We start from the raw sequence: 14,872 nt of genomic DNA, 5'->3' as shown, positions 1-14,872 counted from the left end.
AGACCAAAATCTCAGCATCAAAGACTGGCCCTGACACTTTGTCCTCTTACGTCTGAAGTTGATTTAAATGTTGAAATTCAAACAAAGCTAGGTAAATCTCAAAAGGGTATATTTGCCAATGCTTTAAAGTAAATGAAGAGAAGTCAAGATTTGACAATCTCTTGCACAATTACAAATCCCTCCCTACTTTCACAAAAAAAATCCCATCAATTCTGAAAATGTGCATTCATAAAGAGAGGAGAGGTACTTTATAATGAAAAACCTTTAAACTCTATGCAAGTTAACTTCCATCAATTGATATCAAAGGTTGACTTTATAATTATTTATTAACCCCCAACTACCCTTTTTACCTTACAAGGCTGAAATCCAATTTTTCCATGTCAGCATTATCTTGTGGAATGTCACGAGCCAGGATGCCTAGATTTTGTGGGAGGAAAAAAAAGAGAGGCTCAGAAAATGTAAGACAGTCCAGTCCCTTCAAGTCCTTGCTAAAGATGGCCAATGGGGAATAGCAGTAGGACCTATAAAAAAATAAATAAAGGTTTTACTCTTGAAAGCAAGCTAGCTTCTTTTCTTTTAATCGTAGCCATCCCAATATTGCTTGAAATGCACCAAGGAATTGTATATAAAAATGTTACTAGAGAAACAATATCTGCAAAGCACACTATTTTAAGTTGTTCTATAAAATATTACTTTCAGCCTTTGATGTTCAGAGTGGGCTGTGATTCGGTGTGGTACTTGCTTAGACTGGAGCTGATAGGCAAGGGCGATGCAAGCACGCAACCATCAGCTGATGGTGGCGGAGGTGACTTTGCGCCCCGTGGTAGTAGGTTGAAAGGAAACAAAAAGCGATTCTGATCGCCTGAACACAGCAGTGCGCTTGATGCATTTGCGAATGGTTCGACGCACATCCAGTTTGTGCCATCTGGCTCCAATGAAACTGAGTTGACCTTCGGGAGAAATGAAGGATCTAAGCGGAGAACGACCCTGTCTGGATGTATGACACACAAGTCCTCTCTGACTGACAAGGCCGCCATCTCCAAAAACCTATGTGCTGAGGTGATCTCGGTCAGGAATATTGTCTTGAAAGTTAGGTGCTTCAGGTCACAGGTTCGAATGGGCTCAAACGGAGACTCAACCAGAGCCCGGAATACCACATTCAACTCCCAAGTCGGATATCGATGAACGACTTGGGGCCGCAAGTCGGAGGCTTCCTTCAGGAAGCTGCGAACCTTGGAATGACGTGCTAGGGATAGATGGTCGCTGGGAGCAAGGACGGTAGACAGTGCCGCCATATGGCGATGGAGCGTGTTTGCTGCCAGCCTCTGGTCCAATCCATCTTGCAAAAAGTCCAAAATTTGTGGTATAGAGGCGCAAGTGGGGTTTTTCTGCCTACGTACCCACCATTTTGCGAATACCGCCCAAGTGGTCTCATAAATTCTGGTAGTCGATGGCCTGGGTGGTTTGGATGACCTTGGAGGATAGCCTTTCCCTCTCTAGGAGGCCCCTCTCAAGTGCCAGAGGGCCAACTGCAACCATTGGGGCTCCGGATGTGAGAGAGCCCCCTGGCCAAGAGAGACCTCCCCTGGAGGAATCCTCCAAGGCTTGTTGATGGAGAGGCTCACAAGGTTAGCAAACCAGGCCCGTCTGGGCCAGAATGGTGCTACGAGAATTACCTCCGCCTGTTCTGTGAGAATCTTATGGATGACGCTGGGAAGGAGAGGCAATGGTGGAAACGCGTAGAGCAGGCCAGGTGGCCAGCGGCAAAGGACATTGACTCCCTCTGCTCTCGGAGACTTGTACCTGGAGAAGAAGCACTTGTACCTGAGTGTTCTCCGGGATGGCGAACAGGTCAACTGAAGGGCGGCCGAACCTCTGTTGATCTTGAGGAAGAGGTCCGGGTGCAGCGCCACTCCAAGTGATCGATTGTGACCCTGCTCAACCAATCCCCCTGGATATTGCTCACCCCAGAGATGTGCTCAAAGAGATGATAGATGCTTCTCCGCCCACTTCCCCAGGCGCTCTGCCTCCGCCATCAGGGACTTGGAGTGAGTCCCCCCCTGGCAATTGACATGTGCCTTGGTGGCCACATTGTCTGTTAACAGCATCACGTGCTGGCCTTGGATGGCCGTCTGAAAGTGAAGGAGAGCTAGTTTCACTGCCTTTCACTCTAGCCAATTTATGCTGTGCTTGAGGTCGCTGTCAGACCACCTGCCTTGGGCGACCTGATTGTCCAGATGTGCCCCCCATCCAAAAAGGCTTGTATCCGTGGTGATGGTTAGGCAATCCAGCTCGCGGAAGAGACTGCCCTTCTTCAGAGCAGGAGAATCCCACCACCTCAGGGACTGCTGGACCTTGAGAGTGTCACTGCATTAATTGTTTGCTAGCTGAACTGAATATTTACTGCGCAGGTCATAGGCCTTATCAGCAATGATTTACTGTGCATGCTTCTTAACACATTTCTTAATACATCACACATTCCAGAGACTTCTTTACTTTTGATCTTCTGTTCGTCTGCCAAGAAGGTGGATGACAATTGCTCTTGCCAAAATGTAACAATTAGATAGATTTGTTTATTTCTTATTTTCATATTAAATTTTGTTTTTAATTAGAACTTGTTATCGAGTCTTATTTTCGCTTTTTCTGAAGATATACTTTTTAGGAAAGCCGACGTCTACACCTCATTAGCTCAGGGTGAAATTTCCCCTGACAGAGAGGAACCGGAATCGGGGAAGGGGAGTTGCTCTTCTTGGCCCTTTGGTGGGGTAGAAGGCACCATTTTAATTGTCATGAATGTAGTCTCACCCATGGTACTATCAATAGGCAAGAGATCATCTTGCCCAGCAGTTTCGACAGCAGGATAATGGGTGCGGTCCGCGAGGTTCTCATGAAGGATCAGTTGTCTGGTTGTTGCTGGGCTTGTTCAGGTTGTTTCTCTGGTGCTTTTTGGCACGTGGGGGCAACTTGGTCTTGGGGCTTTGTTCCTTTCTTTCCCTCAGCCTGGCTCTGTCCACTGAGGGCCTCTGAGGCTGCTTTGCTAGTCTGCCTGGTAAGACTCCTGCTGCTAAAGGGCCCTGGCTGCATTGCCTCTTGATTAGTGTTGTCTGCCATTATGCTGTGAGTAAGGGTAGTCTGGGCACCACTCATAACCTGGAACACAGTTGGGGATGTGAGGGTAGCTGCAGCTGCTGATTCAGAGTCGTGAAGATTGATGGCTGAAATGAGTAATTAAGCCGGTGCTGCCACGAGGAAACCTCTGGGGTGAGATCCAATCTCCCAGTGCCTGCAGGGTTAAGAGCTGGAGGGAGGCCTAAGGCAAGACCAACACCTTGCTGTTAATGATCAATTAACAATTTGGGGGGGAGCGACTGACTACCGGATTGCCGGACAGAACAAGTCGCGCTGCCACCACTCTCCAATGCTGACTCACTAATGGAAGGGAAAAACATGGCAAAACTGCAAACAAAACAGCCACCGGAAGTTTTTCCCTTAACCAAAATGGCCGCCACAATGACTAACTGCTGGAAAAATGGCACCAAAATTCAAATCTGCAAACGATGGCGCGAACGGCTGGGTCCTCGCACCACTGACCGTCGCACCAAATGCTCAAGTATATCGCAAGTGGCTGGGTCCTCACGCCGCTGACAGCTGCGCGAAGATAAAGGGTGATCACGGCGGCTCCCAAGCTGGCTCACATCGCCCAACAATTTAAAGGGACAGCGCGTGCCCGGAGAAGCCCGGGACAAGCGCCGGCAGTAAATAGCAGCAATAGACTCAAATACAACAACTGAAAGGCAGACCTTATTTCTTTGCAGAATGAAGAACAATTCAGTTGGAAAGTCCAAGTTAAGGTTAGATTTCTGTTGATATTCTGGAACCACTTAAAACATGCCCTTGGGCTAGGCTGAATTGACAAAAATCTGAGGAGCCGGAAGAGGAGGCGTGGCTAAAGATCTTTCAATTCAGTCCAGGGCAGTCAGGCAGAATTTAACCCATGCTTGGACTCTCCAAGCAGCGTACAGGAAAATGCCCTGGACTTCAATCCTCAATCCCTTTATCATCCCTATTTTGACTGAAATGATAAGATGCTAAAGGCAACAGGTTGATTACTGTATTTTTCGGAGCATAAGACGCACCGGAGTATAAGACGCACCAAGGTTTTGAAGAGGCAAATAAAAAAAAAGCAGGTAGGTAGATAGAGGGGGAGAGAGGGAGAGAAAGAGAGAGAAATACAGTAGGCAGGTAGGGAGAGAGAAAGAGTAGTTAGGTAGGAAGATAAAGGGAGAGAGAGAAAAATAGAGAGAGATAGAGAAATACAGTAGGTAGGTAGGGAGACTGCGTAGGTAGGTAGGTAGATGTTTCCAGGTATATTTATCCATGTGCTGGAGAAGAAAATCACTGACAATCTGCAGCACCTAAGACTTTGTTTCTGCTGGTACAACACTTCATCAATGTAATTCTCATCAATCAGTTAAAGAGCTTTCCAAAACAAAAAGTTTTTGCACTCTGCAAACCTCCCCAAAACGGCCCGTTTTTAACGAAAACAGGCCCGTTTTTTTTAACGCATGAATAGCCTGGGGGGGCCTGCAGAGTGCTGGGGGGGGGGGGAAATGAGCAAAAAATGGCCTGTTTTTTGTGGAAACGGGCCCATTTTTTATCAAAAAAAATTGCATGCATAGCCTTATGGAGGCTTATAGAGTGCTGCTGGGGGGGCAAAAAATGGGCCGGTTTTTGCTTATTTCTGCCCTCTGGCACCCCCAGGAGCTCTCTGAAAACCTCCATAAGGGTATGCATAGCCATTTTGCTGAAGGGGGTGGGGCTTCGGGAGGCAAAAAATGCTGTAATCAGTGTATAAGACGCACCCAGATTTTCAGCCTCTTTTTTGAGGAAAAATGGTGCGTCTTATACTCCGAAAAATACAGTAACTGAAACTCCAATCAATCCATCCTTTTGCAGATGCCATGCAAATTACAGTTTTATGTAAGAGAATGTTTTTATTATCAGCTGTTCTAAATTAGCTGTTTTGAATTAATAAAGTATTAATAAATATTAATTTATTCCCAACAGAATAACATACCTGCATGCACTGCAGGATGAAGAGTTTTCACACGTCCTCCAAGCATTTCTGGAAAGCCAGTAAGATCGGAAACATCTCTGTTCCAAAAGGGAAGGAGTCAAAAGCATTATGTAGCATCTACAGCATTCATATAACACAGGGGTTAGCATCTAGGCTTCAATTTTGCTGCCTCTAGACTGTTTTCTTATTTACAAGAATATATTAAGTCATGCATCAAAAACAAAGTATCTACTCTATGGAATAAAGTATGGTGGATACCATTTACTTGTGTGAACTTATTTCATGTCAAATTAGGATTCTTGGGAAAAAGTGGAGGGGTCAATACTTTTGACCACATTGGTATCACCTATGGGACATTTTGTACCAGTTTTCCTTCAGATTATAGCTTGGTGTAAATTTTATTGATTTGCTCCATAGGTTGTTCCACTGGTTTTTCCCTTTGAAATTTTGCATCTATTTTATCAATTTTTATTTGTTGTCTCCATGTTGTATTTAAATAACAATTTGTAAATGCAGCCTAATAAATTCTTTTGATTATGTATTAATACTTCAAATTCTGCCATTTTTCTTAGAGTTTCTTCACTTTCTCCAAGATTGCCTAAGATTTTTTTAACCATTTGGAAATGCCTTAACCATAATAGATTCCTTCCTTTACTAAGCAATTATTGATAGAATTATTGATAGAACTAAAGTTGCTCCTAATATATATACCAAAGTGGATGCCATTATTGATACATAACTTCTTTTGCACTTTCCAGAACACTGTAATTTTCCTTTTTTTCCTTTTCTGATATTTTTGCCACTTTTTAAGATGTTGTATACATTACATATTACTAGGGCATAGAATTAAAATCTTGAGTTGTGTAGCAAACCCCAACTTTGAAGGAAACAACTACCCATGGGAGATATATAATACTTACTCTTAGAGTAATATTTAACATTGATTTTGCTTGTGAGGTCGCAAAAGGTGAACACATGACCTTGGGACACAGTAATAGGCATAAATATGAATCTGTTGCCAAGTATCTGAATTTTGATCACATAGACATGGGGATGCTGCAATGGTCATAACTGTGAAAAATGGTCATAAGTCACATTTTCCAGTGCCATTGTAACTTGGAATGGTCACTAAATGAACTGTTGTAAATCGAGGAGTACCTTACACTAAAATGTTGATTTAATGGACCACTTTGGAAAGAAAGGTTATCTCTTTACATCACTGATGTAATTTTTAGCACATATAATAGTTATCTGTATCAATATTAATATTAATATCATCAACATACTGATAGTATCTTGCTCAAGTCCTGTAATGACTGCATCCAAGACCCATAACCACTCCATCTTGCTAAGGTTGAGTTTCTCTCTCTCTAGGTCCTTTCAGTCTCCAGGCAATGAGCAAGTACCTGAATAGCATAATTTGTCCAGCATCTGAGATATATATAATGGGATATGTATAATGGGATACTGATGATGATGAACTCTCTCAGAGACTTCATATAGATATTAGAGGAGGGGAGAGAGACATAAGCTGTGTAACCCAACATGGGCCTAGAGCTGGACTTCTCTTCTACCATAACTTACTGGTATCAGCCACAAAAGGGGGGGGGGGGGGGATTATTGCAAAATGGCATCTCCCACTCTCAATCCCTGGAGATGGTCCAGCAAAATACCAAGCAATAGTATAAAAACCACTAAGAGATCTAGGAGAGTCAGAAAAGGCTAGCCATCCTCATCCTGAGCCCTCCAAAGATCAATGACCAGCATTAATGTAGCCTGGCCTGACTGAAAAGGTCTAGATAATCTGCTTCATTCAAGCTTTGGACAGCTGGGAACCTACCACTATTAGGACTTCATTACCTTTCAAAGTAAATATTCCCCTGGATGAAAATTAAACAATTAACAATGAGCAATTTTATCAGCACACCTTGCAAATTTCAACACTACAGAATTCTGAGTTATACAATAACATTTCCCAGAACTGATGTCAGAAAGATCTATTTGTGATGTAATGGAAGAAGCAAATGAGGCCTTGTCACCCCAGTTGTCAGGCCAAGCTTAAAGATAACACAGTAAGATCCAGTCAAGTCCAATCTTTTATTTTACCTGACATTCAAACCTGCATCCCGAAGAACTTTTGCTGTTCCTCCTGAGGCAACCAAAGTCAAACCCAAAGAAGTCAAACATTTTGCAAATTCCACCAGGCCGGTTTTATCTGAGACACTAAATAAAGCTGAAAGAAAAACAAATTCTTTAATAAGAATATAGATATGTAGCAAAGCCCTACATTCATACAGGACCAGCTAAATTCACTATAGTTCTATTTTAAGGACTAGTTAATCATCAATGAAAAAGGAAATTGTTTTTACAAACTGATCTACTAAGTAGGTTTCAGTCACACATTGCCTTTCCTGCTACCACTACATGGAAATACTGCCATTTTTTTCTCAGCATAACTCAGCAATAACCTTCTATAATTCAACATTTCGAATATATGTTGAATTAAAGTGTAAATCATCTTCAGTGTTGCTGGCATTGCAATTCACATCAGGAGGGCACTACTAGTGGAGGAATAAATTTTATCAGAATGAAGAGGACTTGTATAACAACCTTGCAGCTTTTACATAATGTCTTTTACAAAAACATTTTCAAATGTTCTTCTGCCTTCCAACTAATGTAATGCTTGGGATAACAGAGAATAATGGGGCAGCTGCTATAGCTGTTCCTTTTGTTAATTTATTCCTACTCAAATTATTTCATGTTTCCCAGGAATTTCACAAGAGAAAATGTATTAGCCACAAATAAGAGGGTGAATGTAATTTACTGTGAATGTAACAGTCAGGATGAAAAATGTAAACTTAAATGAAACATGGGGCTTTCAAGATTACTTTATTATCTTAGGATGATAAAGGCTAATTCTTTGCAACTTTTTTCCTTGATTTAAAGTGTGTCTACAAAAATAAATCAGTATAGTCATATTTCTATTACCATGAATCACTCCGCTTCAGGATGAAGACCTTTTCAATCAAACATGGACAGAAAAGTAATTAGGCCACATTGTCTGCTTTATTTCTCTTTCATCCATTCTAAGCAGTTATTTCTAGATGCCTTTCAATGGGATAAGAGTTCCTCTATTTTTAAAAATATGGTTTTATACTCTATCCTTCAATAAGTATGCGAATTTGCACCACAATCATGAGAATCAAATAGCGAAGATAGCATTGCACTTTACGTTTTACACTGTAAATTATTCCTGCGTATTTGCAAGCTGTTCTTGAAAAAAATATGCACAGAAGAAACCAGCAAACCAGAGATAAAAGTTGCGGATTACATTCATCGGGAGCCAAAGAAGATGCAGAAAAGGGCAACCCTCTACCAATAGTTGAAAGGGATTCAACCCAAGAATGAAATTCCGCTCACTTCTGCTGATTTTCGTGGGCCTTAACCTGCAACTTGGACGGGGTTAGGTTAAAACTTTTAACCTATCAGGATATTGATTAACTATGCACATTGATTTTTGACACGCAATCACCTAATAGTGCATGCAGATACTCTGTTTCCTAGCTTTATAGTTTTTGGTAACGGTTTCCCTTCAATTTTAGTCACACGGGGAAAAGCGTCAATGCAGGTCACGAGGCTTGCTTCTGAATAACACGAGTAAGATCGGACAAAACTTCAGCACACAGCGTACGCCAGGCTGAAGAGGCGCCCTCCCGTAAATTAATCACCAAACCGGGCGGAGCCCTCCAGTAAACCAAAAACCAGTCGGTGCTCCCTTCTCCTTTAAGAGAGGGGCATATTTGCTGCTGAGAAAGTAAAAGAGCAAAACTTTGCAGTACAGTGAACCAGCAGGGTCGAGATGTCAGGCATGGCAATCAAAACTCACCCAGCTGCTGCCTCAAAGCCATGTTTGCAGACCCTTCGCAAGAAAACAGTCCCGGAGAAAACAAGCGTCAAGAAAGAAAGCCTACTCGTCGCGGGTGGATATAAATGAGGAGGTGGTAGTCGAAGGAAGGGGGTGGAGTTATGATTGCATGCTGGGAAGGCGGGGAGACAACTGAATGGCTGAGGCTTTGATAAAGCGCTAGAAAGAAGTGCGGGGAACTTCCCTGAATTAGACCAGCTATATTCTAGTTAAGGGACTGTAATTATATATATAACAATCTTACATGGGAAAAGACCCGAATATAACAAGACCAGCGCGCGCGCGCGCGCGCGTGTGTACACATTAATACAAATGTATAACCTTCAAATATAAAAGGAATGTTGTTTGTACAGGTAGCCCTCGACTCCGCAATTGACCCCCAGAATTTATGTTGCTAAGCAAAACATTTGTTGAATTGAGTTTTGCCCCATTTTATGACCCTTCTTGCTACCATTGTTAAGTGAATCAGTGCAGTTAAGTTAGCAACCCTGATTAAATAAATCTGATTTCCCTATTGACTTTGCTTGTCAGGTCAAAATGGTGATCATGTGACCATGGAGATGCTGCAGTGGTAAGTGAAAGATGGGTCATGTAACTTTTTTCAGTGCTGTAGTAACTGGTTATTAAATGAACTGTTGTAAGTCGAGGACTATCTTTATCTTGCATAAATAGAATATATCTAGAATAATAGAATAAAATTAAATACTTTTAATTTAAATCCAGAATTATATTAAGAGTAAAACAGGGATCCCATCCCCTGATCCATGGAATGGCTCTGGTTTACGACATGCCAGCAACCGGGCCTTGCAAACAAGCAAAGCCCCATCCATGGCATGCAGGCAATACATAAAACCACCTCTACCCCACCCATGTCCATGGATAAATCTTTCTCCCTGGAAACAGTTGGGAGTTGCCGTTGTAAAAAATCACAGAACAGATCTTGATGCTACCTAGCTGTGATATTCTTTTTTAAGTACTAAGTAAATCTAATCTTTTCAAAACAAAACATAGCCAGCACCTTCAATCTTTCTTTATGGGATTTAGCCTTGAAACCTAATTACTCTTGTTTGCTTTTTGAAACTCTTCCCATCAAGGGTGGTGCCCAGAACTAGATACAATATAGATGTCATTCTCACTAAAGCAAAATAGTGGATCAATTACTTAATGCAATTTGGAAATCACCTTACATAAATATGATTTGCAATTAACTGGGCAGTGATTTCTTGTACCCTTGCTCCTATTAAATTTCAGTTCAGTTTTCAAACTTACCAAGGTTATTTTGAATATTATCTTCTAGCATATCAGGAATTTCAGTTTTGTGTCATCTGCACAAATTTAAAGTTTTGCTCCACCTGCTTCATTGAAATCATTAATAAAATTGAGGAACAGAGAGGGCAATATTGTACCTTTTGCATCCAATATCTCTCTCCAATTTGACAAAAAAACCATTGATGGTATTTTATTATGAAATCTATTAGGAAAGTTATTAGATGAAAAAAGGAGGTGTGGTTATTAGTACTGTTACAACAAACACCTCTGGTTAGGAAACTGTTGCATTACCCCAGCTTATCCTAATCACTCAGGATTGCAGAAACACTTTACAGTTACTCTTGAGTCTAGTCTAAGACTTGTGAACACACTGGCAAACATTAAAAAATGAAATTCTGATGCTCTCCCTCCTTCCCTCCCTCCCTATCTATCTATCTATCTATCTATCTACACACACACACACATGCATGCATGCACGCACGCACATACATTTCCATATGCTATATATGTGCATACACACACACACGTACAGTGCATTCAGAAAGTATTCTGGCTTACTTCACTTTTGTCAATTTTGTTATGCAGCAGCCTGATTCTACAGTTGTTGATTTTTTCTCTCTCATTAATCTACACTCAATACGCCATAATGACAAAGTGAAATGTCTGTACATTTATTAAAAAGAAAAAACTGAAATATCACATTGGCATAAGTATTCAGCCCCTTCACTCAATACTTTGTTAAGCATCTTTGGCAGCAGTTACAGCCTTGGTATTTTGGGGTACAATACAACAAGCTTTGCACCTGGATTGGGGGATTTTCTACTATTCTTCCTTGCAAATCCTCTCAAACTCAGTCAGGTTGGGTGGTCACGGTCAGTGGACAACCATTTTTAGGTCCCTCCAGAGATATTCAATAGGGTTCAAGTCAGGGCTCTGGCTGGGCCACTCTAGGAGTTGTCCCTAAGCCATTCCTACATTGTCTTGGCTGTGTGCTTAGGATTATTGTCATGTTGGAAAGTAAACCTTTGGCCAGTCTGAGGTCCTGAGTACTGTGGAACAGGTTTTCATTGAGGATATCCCTGTACTTTGCTCCATTCAGCTTTCCCTCAATCCTGACCAGTCTCCCAGTCCCTACTGCTGGAAAACATCCCCACAGCATGATGCTACCACCACCATACTTCACTCTTGGGATAGTACTGGGCAGGTGATGAGTGGTGTCTGGTTTCCTCCAGACATAACATTTAGAATTGAGGCCAGACAAACTACGCAAGGAGACATAATCTACCAAAGGAAATACAAGCTAGACTGGTGAAGAAATCAATCTGTGATGAAATATTACACAGAACAAGAAATGAACCGATTAAATATAGAAGAAAGCAATTAATAGTCCTGAAGCAAATATCGAGAAGAGTCAGAGAACTGCGAAGACCTTATCAATTCCTGACTTCCAAATTAACTAAATATAACATTAACTTTAGGTGGCTGATCCCGGAAGGCATTATGGTCATGTGGCAAGACAGAAGGCACAGAGTAGATGCCGTGGACAAGGCGGAGGAATTTTATAGTCCATACATCAGCAATGAAGAAGAAACAGAAGAAAGGGAAGATCTGGAAGGAAGAGGCTCAAGACTAATGGATATAGAAGAGTGTGTCATAAACCAAAGAGAGAGGGGAAGGTAAGGAAGAAATGATGGAGAACTATGAGAGAGGACAACAGCAAACAAAAGAAATTAGAACAAGAAGAAGCACAAAACCAAGATACTGATAAGGAAATGCAAGAGGAGATAAAAATCTTATCATTCAACATCAATGAATTAAATTCATCTATTAAAAGAAAGAAAACATTCAATAGATTAAAGAAGTTAAATTTAGATATTTTAGCATTACAAGAAGTTCACATAAAAGAAAAACGAAAGTAGCTGCTAGAATATCCCAAACTAGGGATCGCATACACCTCATTAGCACAACAACAAAAAAGAGAGGTAGTTTTATACATCCAAAAGGTGATCCTGGTCAAACAAATCTACAAGGATGATGAAAGAAGGATCTTGATAGTAGAGATAGAAATAAATCAGAAGAAAATGCTATTGGCTGAGATCTATGTACCAAATGGCGCACAAGAGCAATTTTATAGGAAATTACACAATACTATCTGTAACATACTGCATGATAACATCTGCATCCTGGGAGATTATAACACAATGATTGACAAAAAAAAAAGATTATAAAAGCAACTAAAAAGAAAAACAACAACAGAAAAACACTACCAAAATCCTTCATCGAAAGAAGGAGAAGCTGAGAGAGAATTTTTACAAGATGCTGTACAGATGGCATTTAGATCCAAAAAGGCTAGCCTGTATGTATCCGAATCTACAATCTAAATGTTGGAGATGTGATTGTGTTAGTGCCACGTATTACCATACTTGGTGGACTTGTAAAAAAGTTAAAGCATTTGGGATAAAAATATGGCGGGTTATTCAAAATATTTTGAAAAAGAGCATATAGTTCACGCCCCAGTTGTTTCTGTTAGGTACAGTTTCAGATTGTACTGTTATAGAGACTAATTTGATTTTGAACCTAACGACAGCAGCAAGATTGTTGGTGGCGCAGTATTGGAAGAAGGAAGAGTTGCCCACTATCCAAGAATGGACGTTAAAAGTAGTAAACTTAGCAGAGATGGCCAAAATTTCAGCGTATCTGAAGGACCATTCAGATGAGAAGTACAAGCTTGACTGGAGAACATGGACTGACTATATTCAAAACAAATACTGGACTAAAAAATTTCAGTTAGCTTATGAATGAAGGCATAAGGAATGCTACAATTTATTTAAAGCTAGTTTAATAAAGGGAGAGTTAAAGCACAAGAATAGTAACATGTTAAAATTAGTTAGCTTATGATAGCGTATGGTTGTTAAATGTTTATACCCTGTATTTTGCTCTGGGAGGTCGGGGGAGGGAGGGAGGGAAGAGGGGTAGGGATGGGGGAAGAGGGAAGGGTAAGGGGGGTAATAATTGTAAAACTTATTTAAAAATTTTAATAAAAAAAAAGATAAGCCGCAGGAAGGAAATATAAAACAACAAATAGATTTAATTAGACATAAATTGAATATGCTAGAAAAGAAAGACTTGGCACTACAGATAAAAAAGACAAACCAAAATACTTTTGAGAATGCTAGCAAACCAGGGAGATGGCTTGCATACAAACTGAAAAGGCAAACAGAGGAAAAATGGATCAACAAACTACAAGATGAGGAGGGAAATATATGTTACCAAAATGAGAAGAAAAAGATGGTCCAGAAGTTTTATGAGAACCTATATAAAGAAATTGATTGCCAGGTAGAAGGGGAAATAATACGATGTCTTGAGAAAGGGGACTTGCCGAAAATTCCGGAAGAAATTAAAAATATGTTAAATGAAGAAATAAGGATGAAAAAACTGACAGATGCGATTCAAAAACAAAACAACAACAACAACAAGGCATCCGGCCCTGATGGACTACCAATAGAAATATATAAAGAACTGCAAGATAGCCTAGGAGAAATTTTACTTGAATTATATAATGCAGTATTGGAAGAAGCGAAGATACCACAATCATGGGTGGAGGCAAATATTGTCCTGATATCAAAAGAAAACTCAGACAAGATACTAATTAAGAATTATAGGCCGATATCCTTGTTAAATGAAGACTACAAGATATTCACTTCAATAATAGCAGAATGTCTAAAAAGATTTCTAGACAAGTTTATACACATGGACCAAAATGGTTTCCTACCTAAACAACAAATGAATTCTTATATGAAATATAAGAATTCTTATATGAAATAATTCTAGATATCTTAGAATACTATGAGAAACATAGTGGAACACAGGTGGCATTGTTATTTCTAGATGCGCAAAAAGCTTTTGACAATGTTAATTGGGAATTCATGTTGCAACAATTGAAATACATGGAATTTGGCGATAAATTTTTAAACATGTTTTGGGCGATATACTCCAACCAAGAAGCTAAAGTAATAGTGAACAAAGAGGTGACCAAAAAGTTTAAAATTCAGAAAGATACAAGGCAAGTGTGTCCTTTATCTCCTTTGTTATTCATATTACCTTTAGAAGTGCTAACAAGGACAATTCGGAAAGAAACTCAAATTAAAGGTCTAGAAATTAGGAAAGAAGTCTATAAACTGCAAGCATTTGCAGACGATTTAGTTTTTATTTTTGAAGAACCACTAGAATTGGGTAAGAGGCTGATGGAGGTATTAGAGGACTATGAGAAGATAGCTGGATTGAAAATCAATAAAGATAAAACAAAAATGATAGTCAAAAATATGACAGAGAAACAGAAGGAGGAACTGGCCAAGGAAATAAACATCCAGATTGAAAAGAAAATGAAATATTTAGGAATTTATATAATGGCAAGGTGCACATCAATCAAAGAAGGAAACTATGTTAAATTATTAAACTATATAAAAGGAGAATTGGAGAGGTGGAAAAATCTGAGATTCTCTTTCATGGGAAGGATTGCAGTGATCAAAATGAACATTCTTCCGAAATTATTATTCCTGTTTCAAAATATCTCCATAAAATTAGATTAAAAGTACCTAGGA

General features: G+C 40.1%; 1 protein-coding gene across 1 annotated transcript in view; it reads right to left on the bottom strand.

Annotated features, from left to right (window-relative positions):
- The window catches only part of ATIC (5-aminoimidazole-4-carboxamide ribonucleotide formyltransferase/IMP cyclohydrolase), an 82,386-nt gene extending 73,264 nt beyond the window's left edge, over positions 1-9,122 (bottom strand). Inside the window, exons 1-4 of the mRNA XM_081967103.1 lie at positions 8,964-9,122; positions 7,184-7,310; positions 5,078-5,154; positions 351-417 (exon numbers count right to left, since the gene is read on the bottom strand). Coding sequence (XP_081823229.1) covers positions 351-417; positions 5,078-5,154; positions 7,184-7,310; positions 8,964-8,985 — 293 coding nt within the window. The 5' untranslated portion in view covers positions 8,986-9,122. The remainder of the gene's footprint in view (positions 1-350; positions 418-5,077; positions 5,155-7,183; positions 7,311-8,963) is intronic.
- Positions 9,123-14,872: the final 5,750 nt, after the last annotated feature.

Source organism: Natrix helvetica (assembly GCF_964273705.1).
Source record: "Natrix helvetica genome assembly, chromosome: 1".
Lineage (NCBI taxonomy): Eukaryota > Metazoa > Chordata > Lepidosauria > Squamata > Natricidae > Natrix > Natrix helvetica.
The sequence above is the reverse complement of the archived record's forward strand: the minus strand, read 5'-3'. Positions and strand labels throughout refer to the sequence as shown.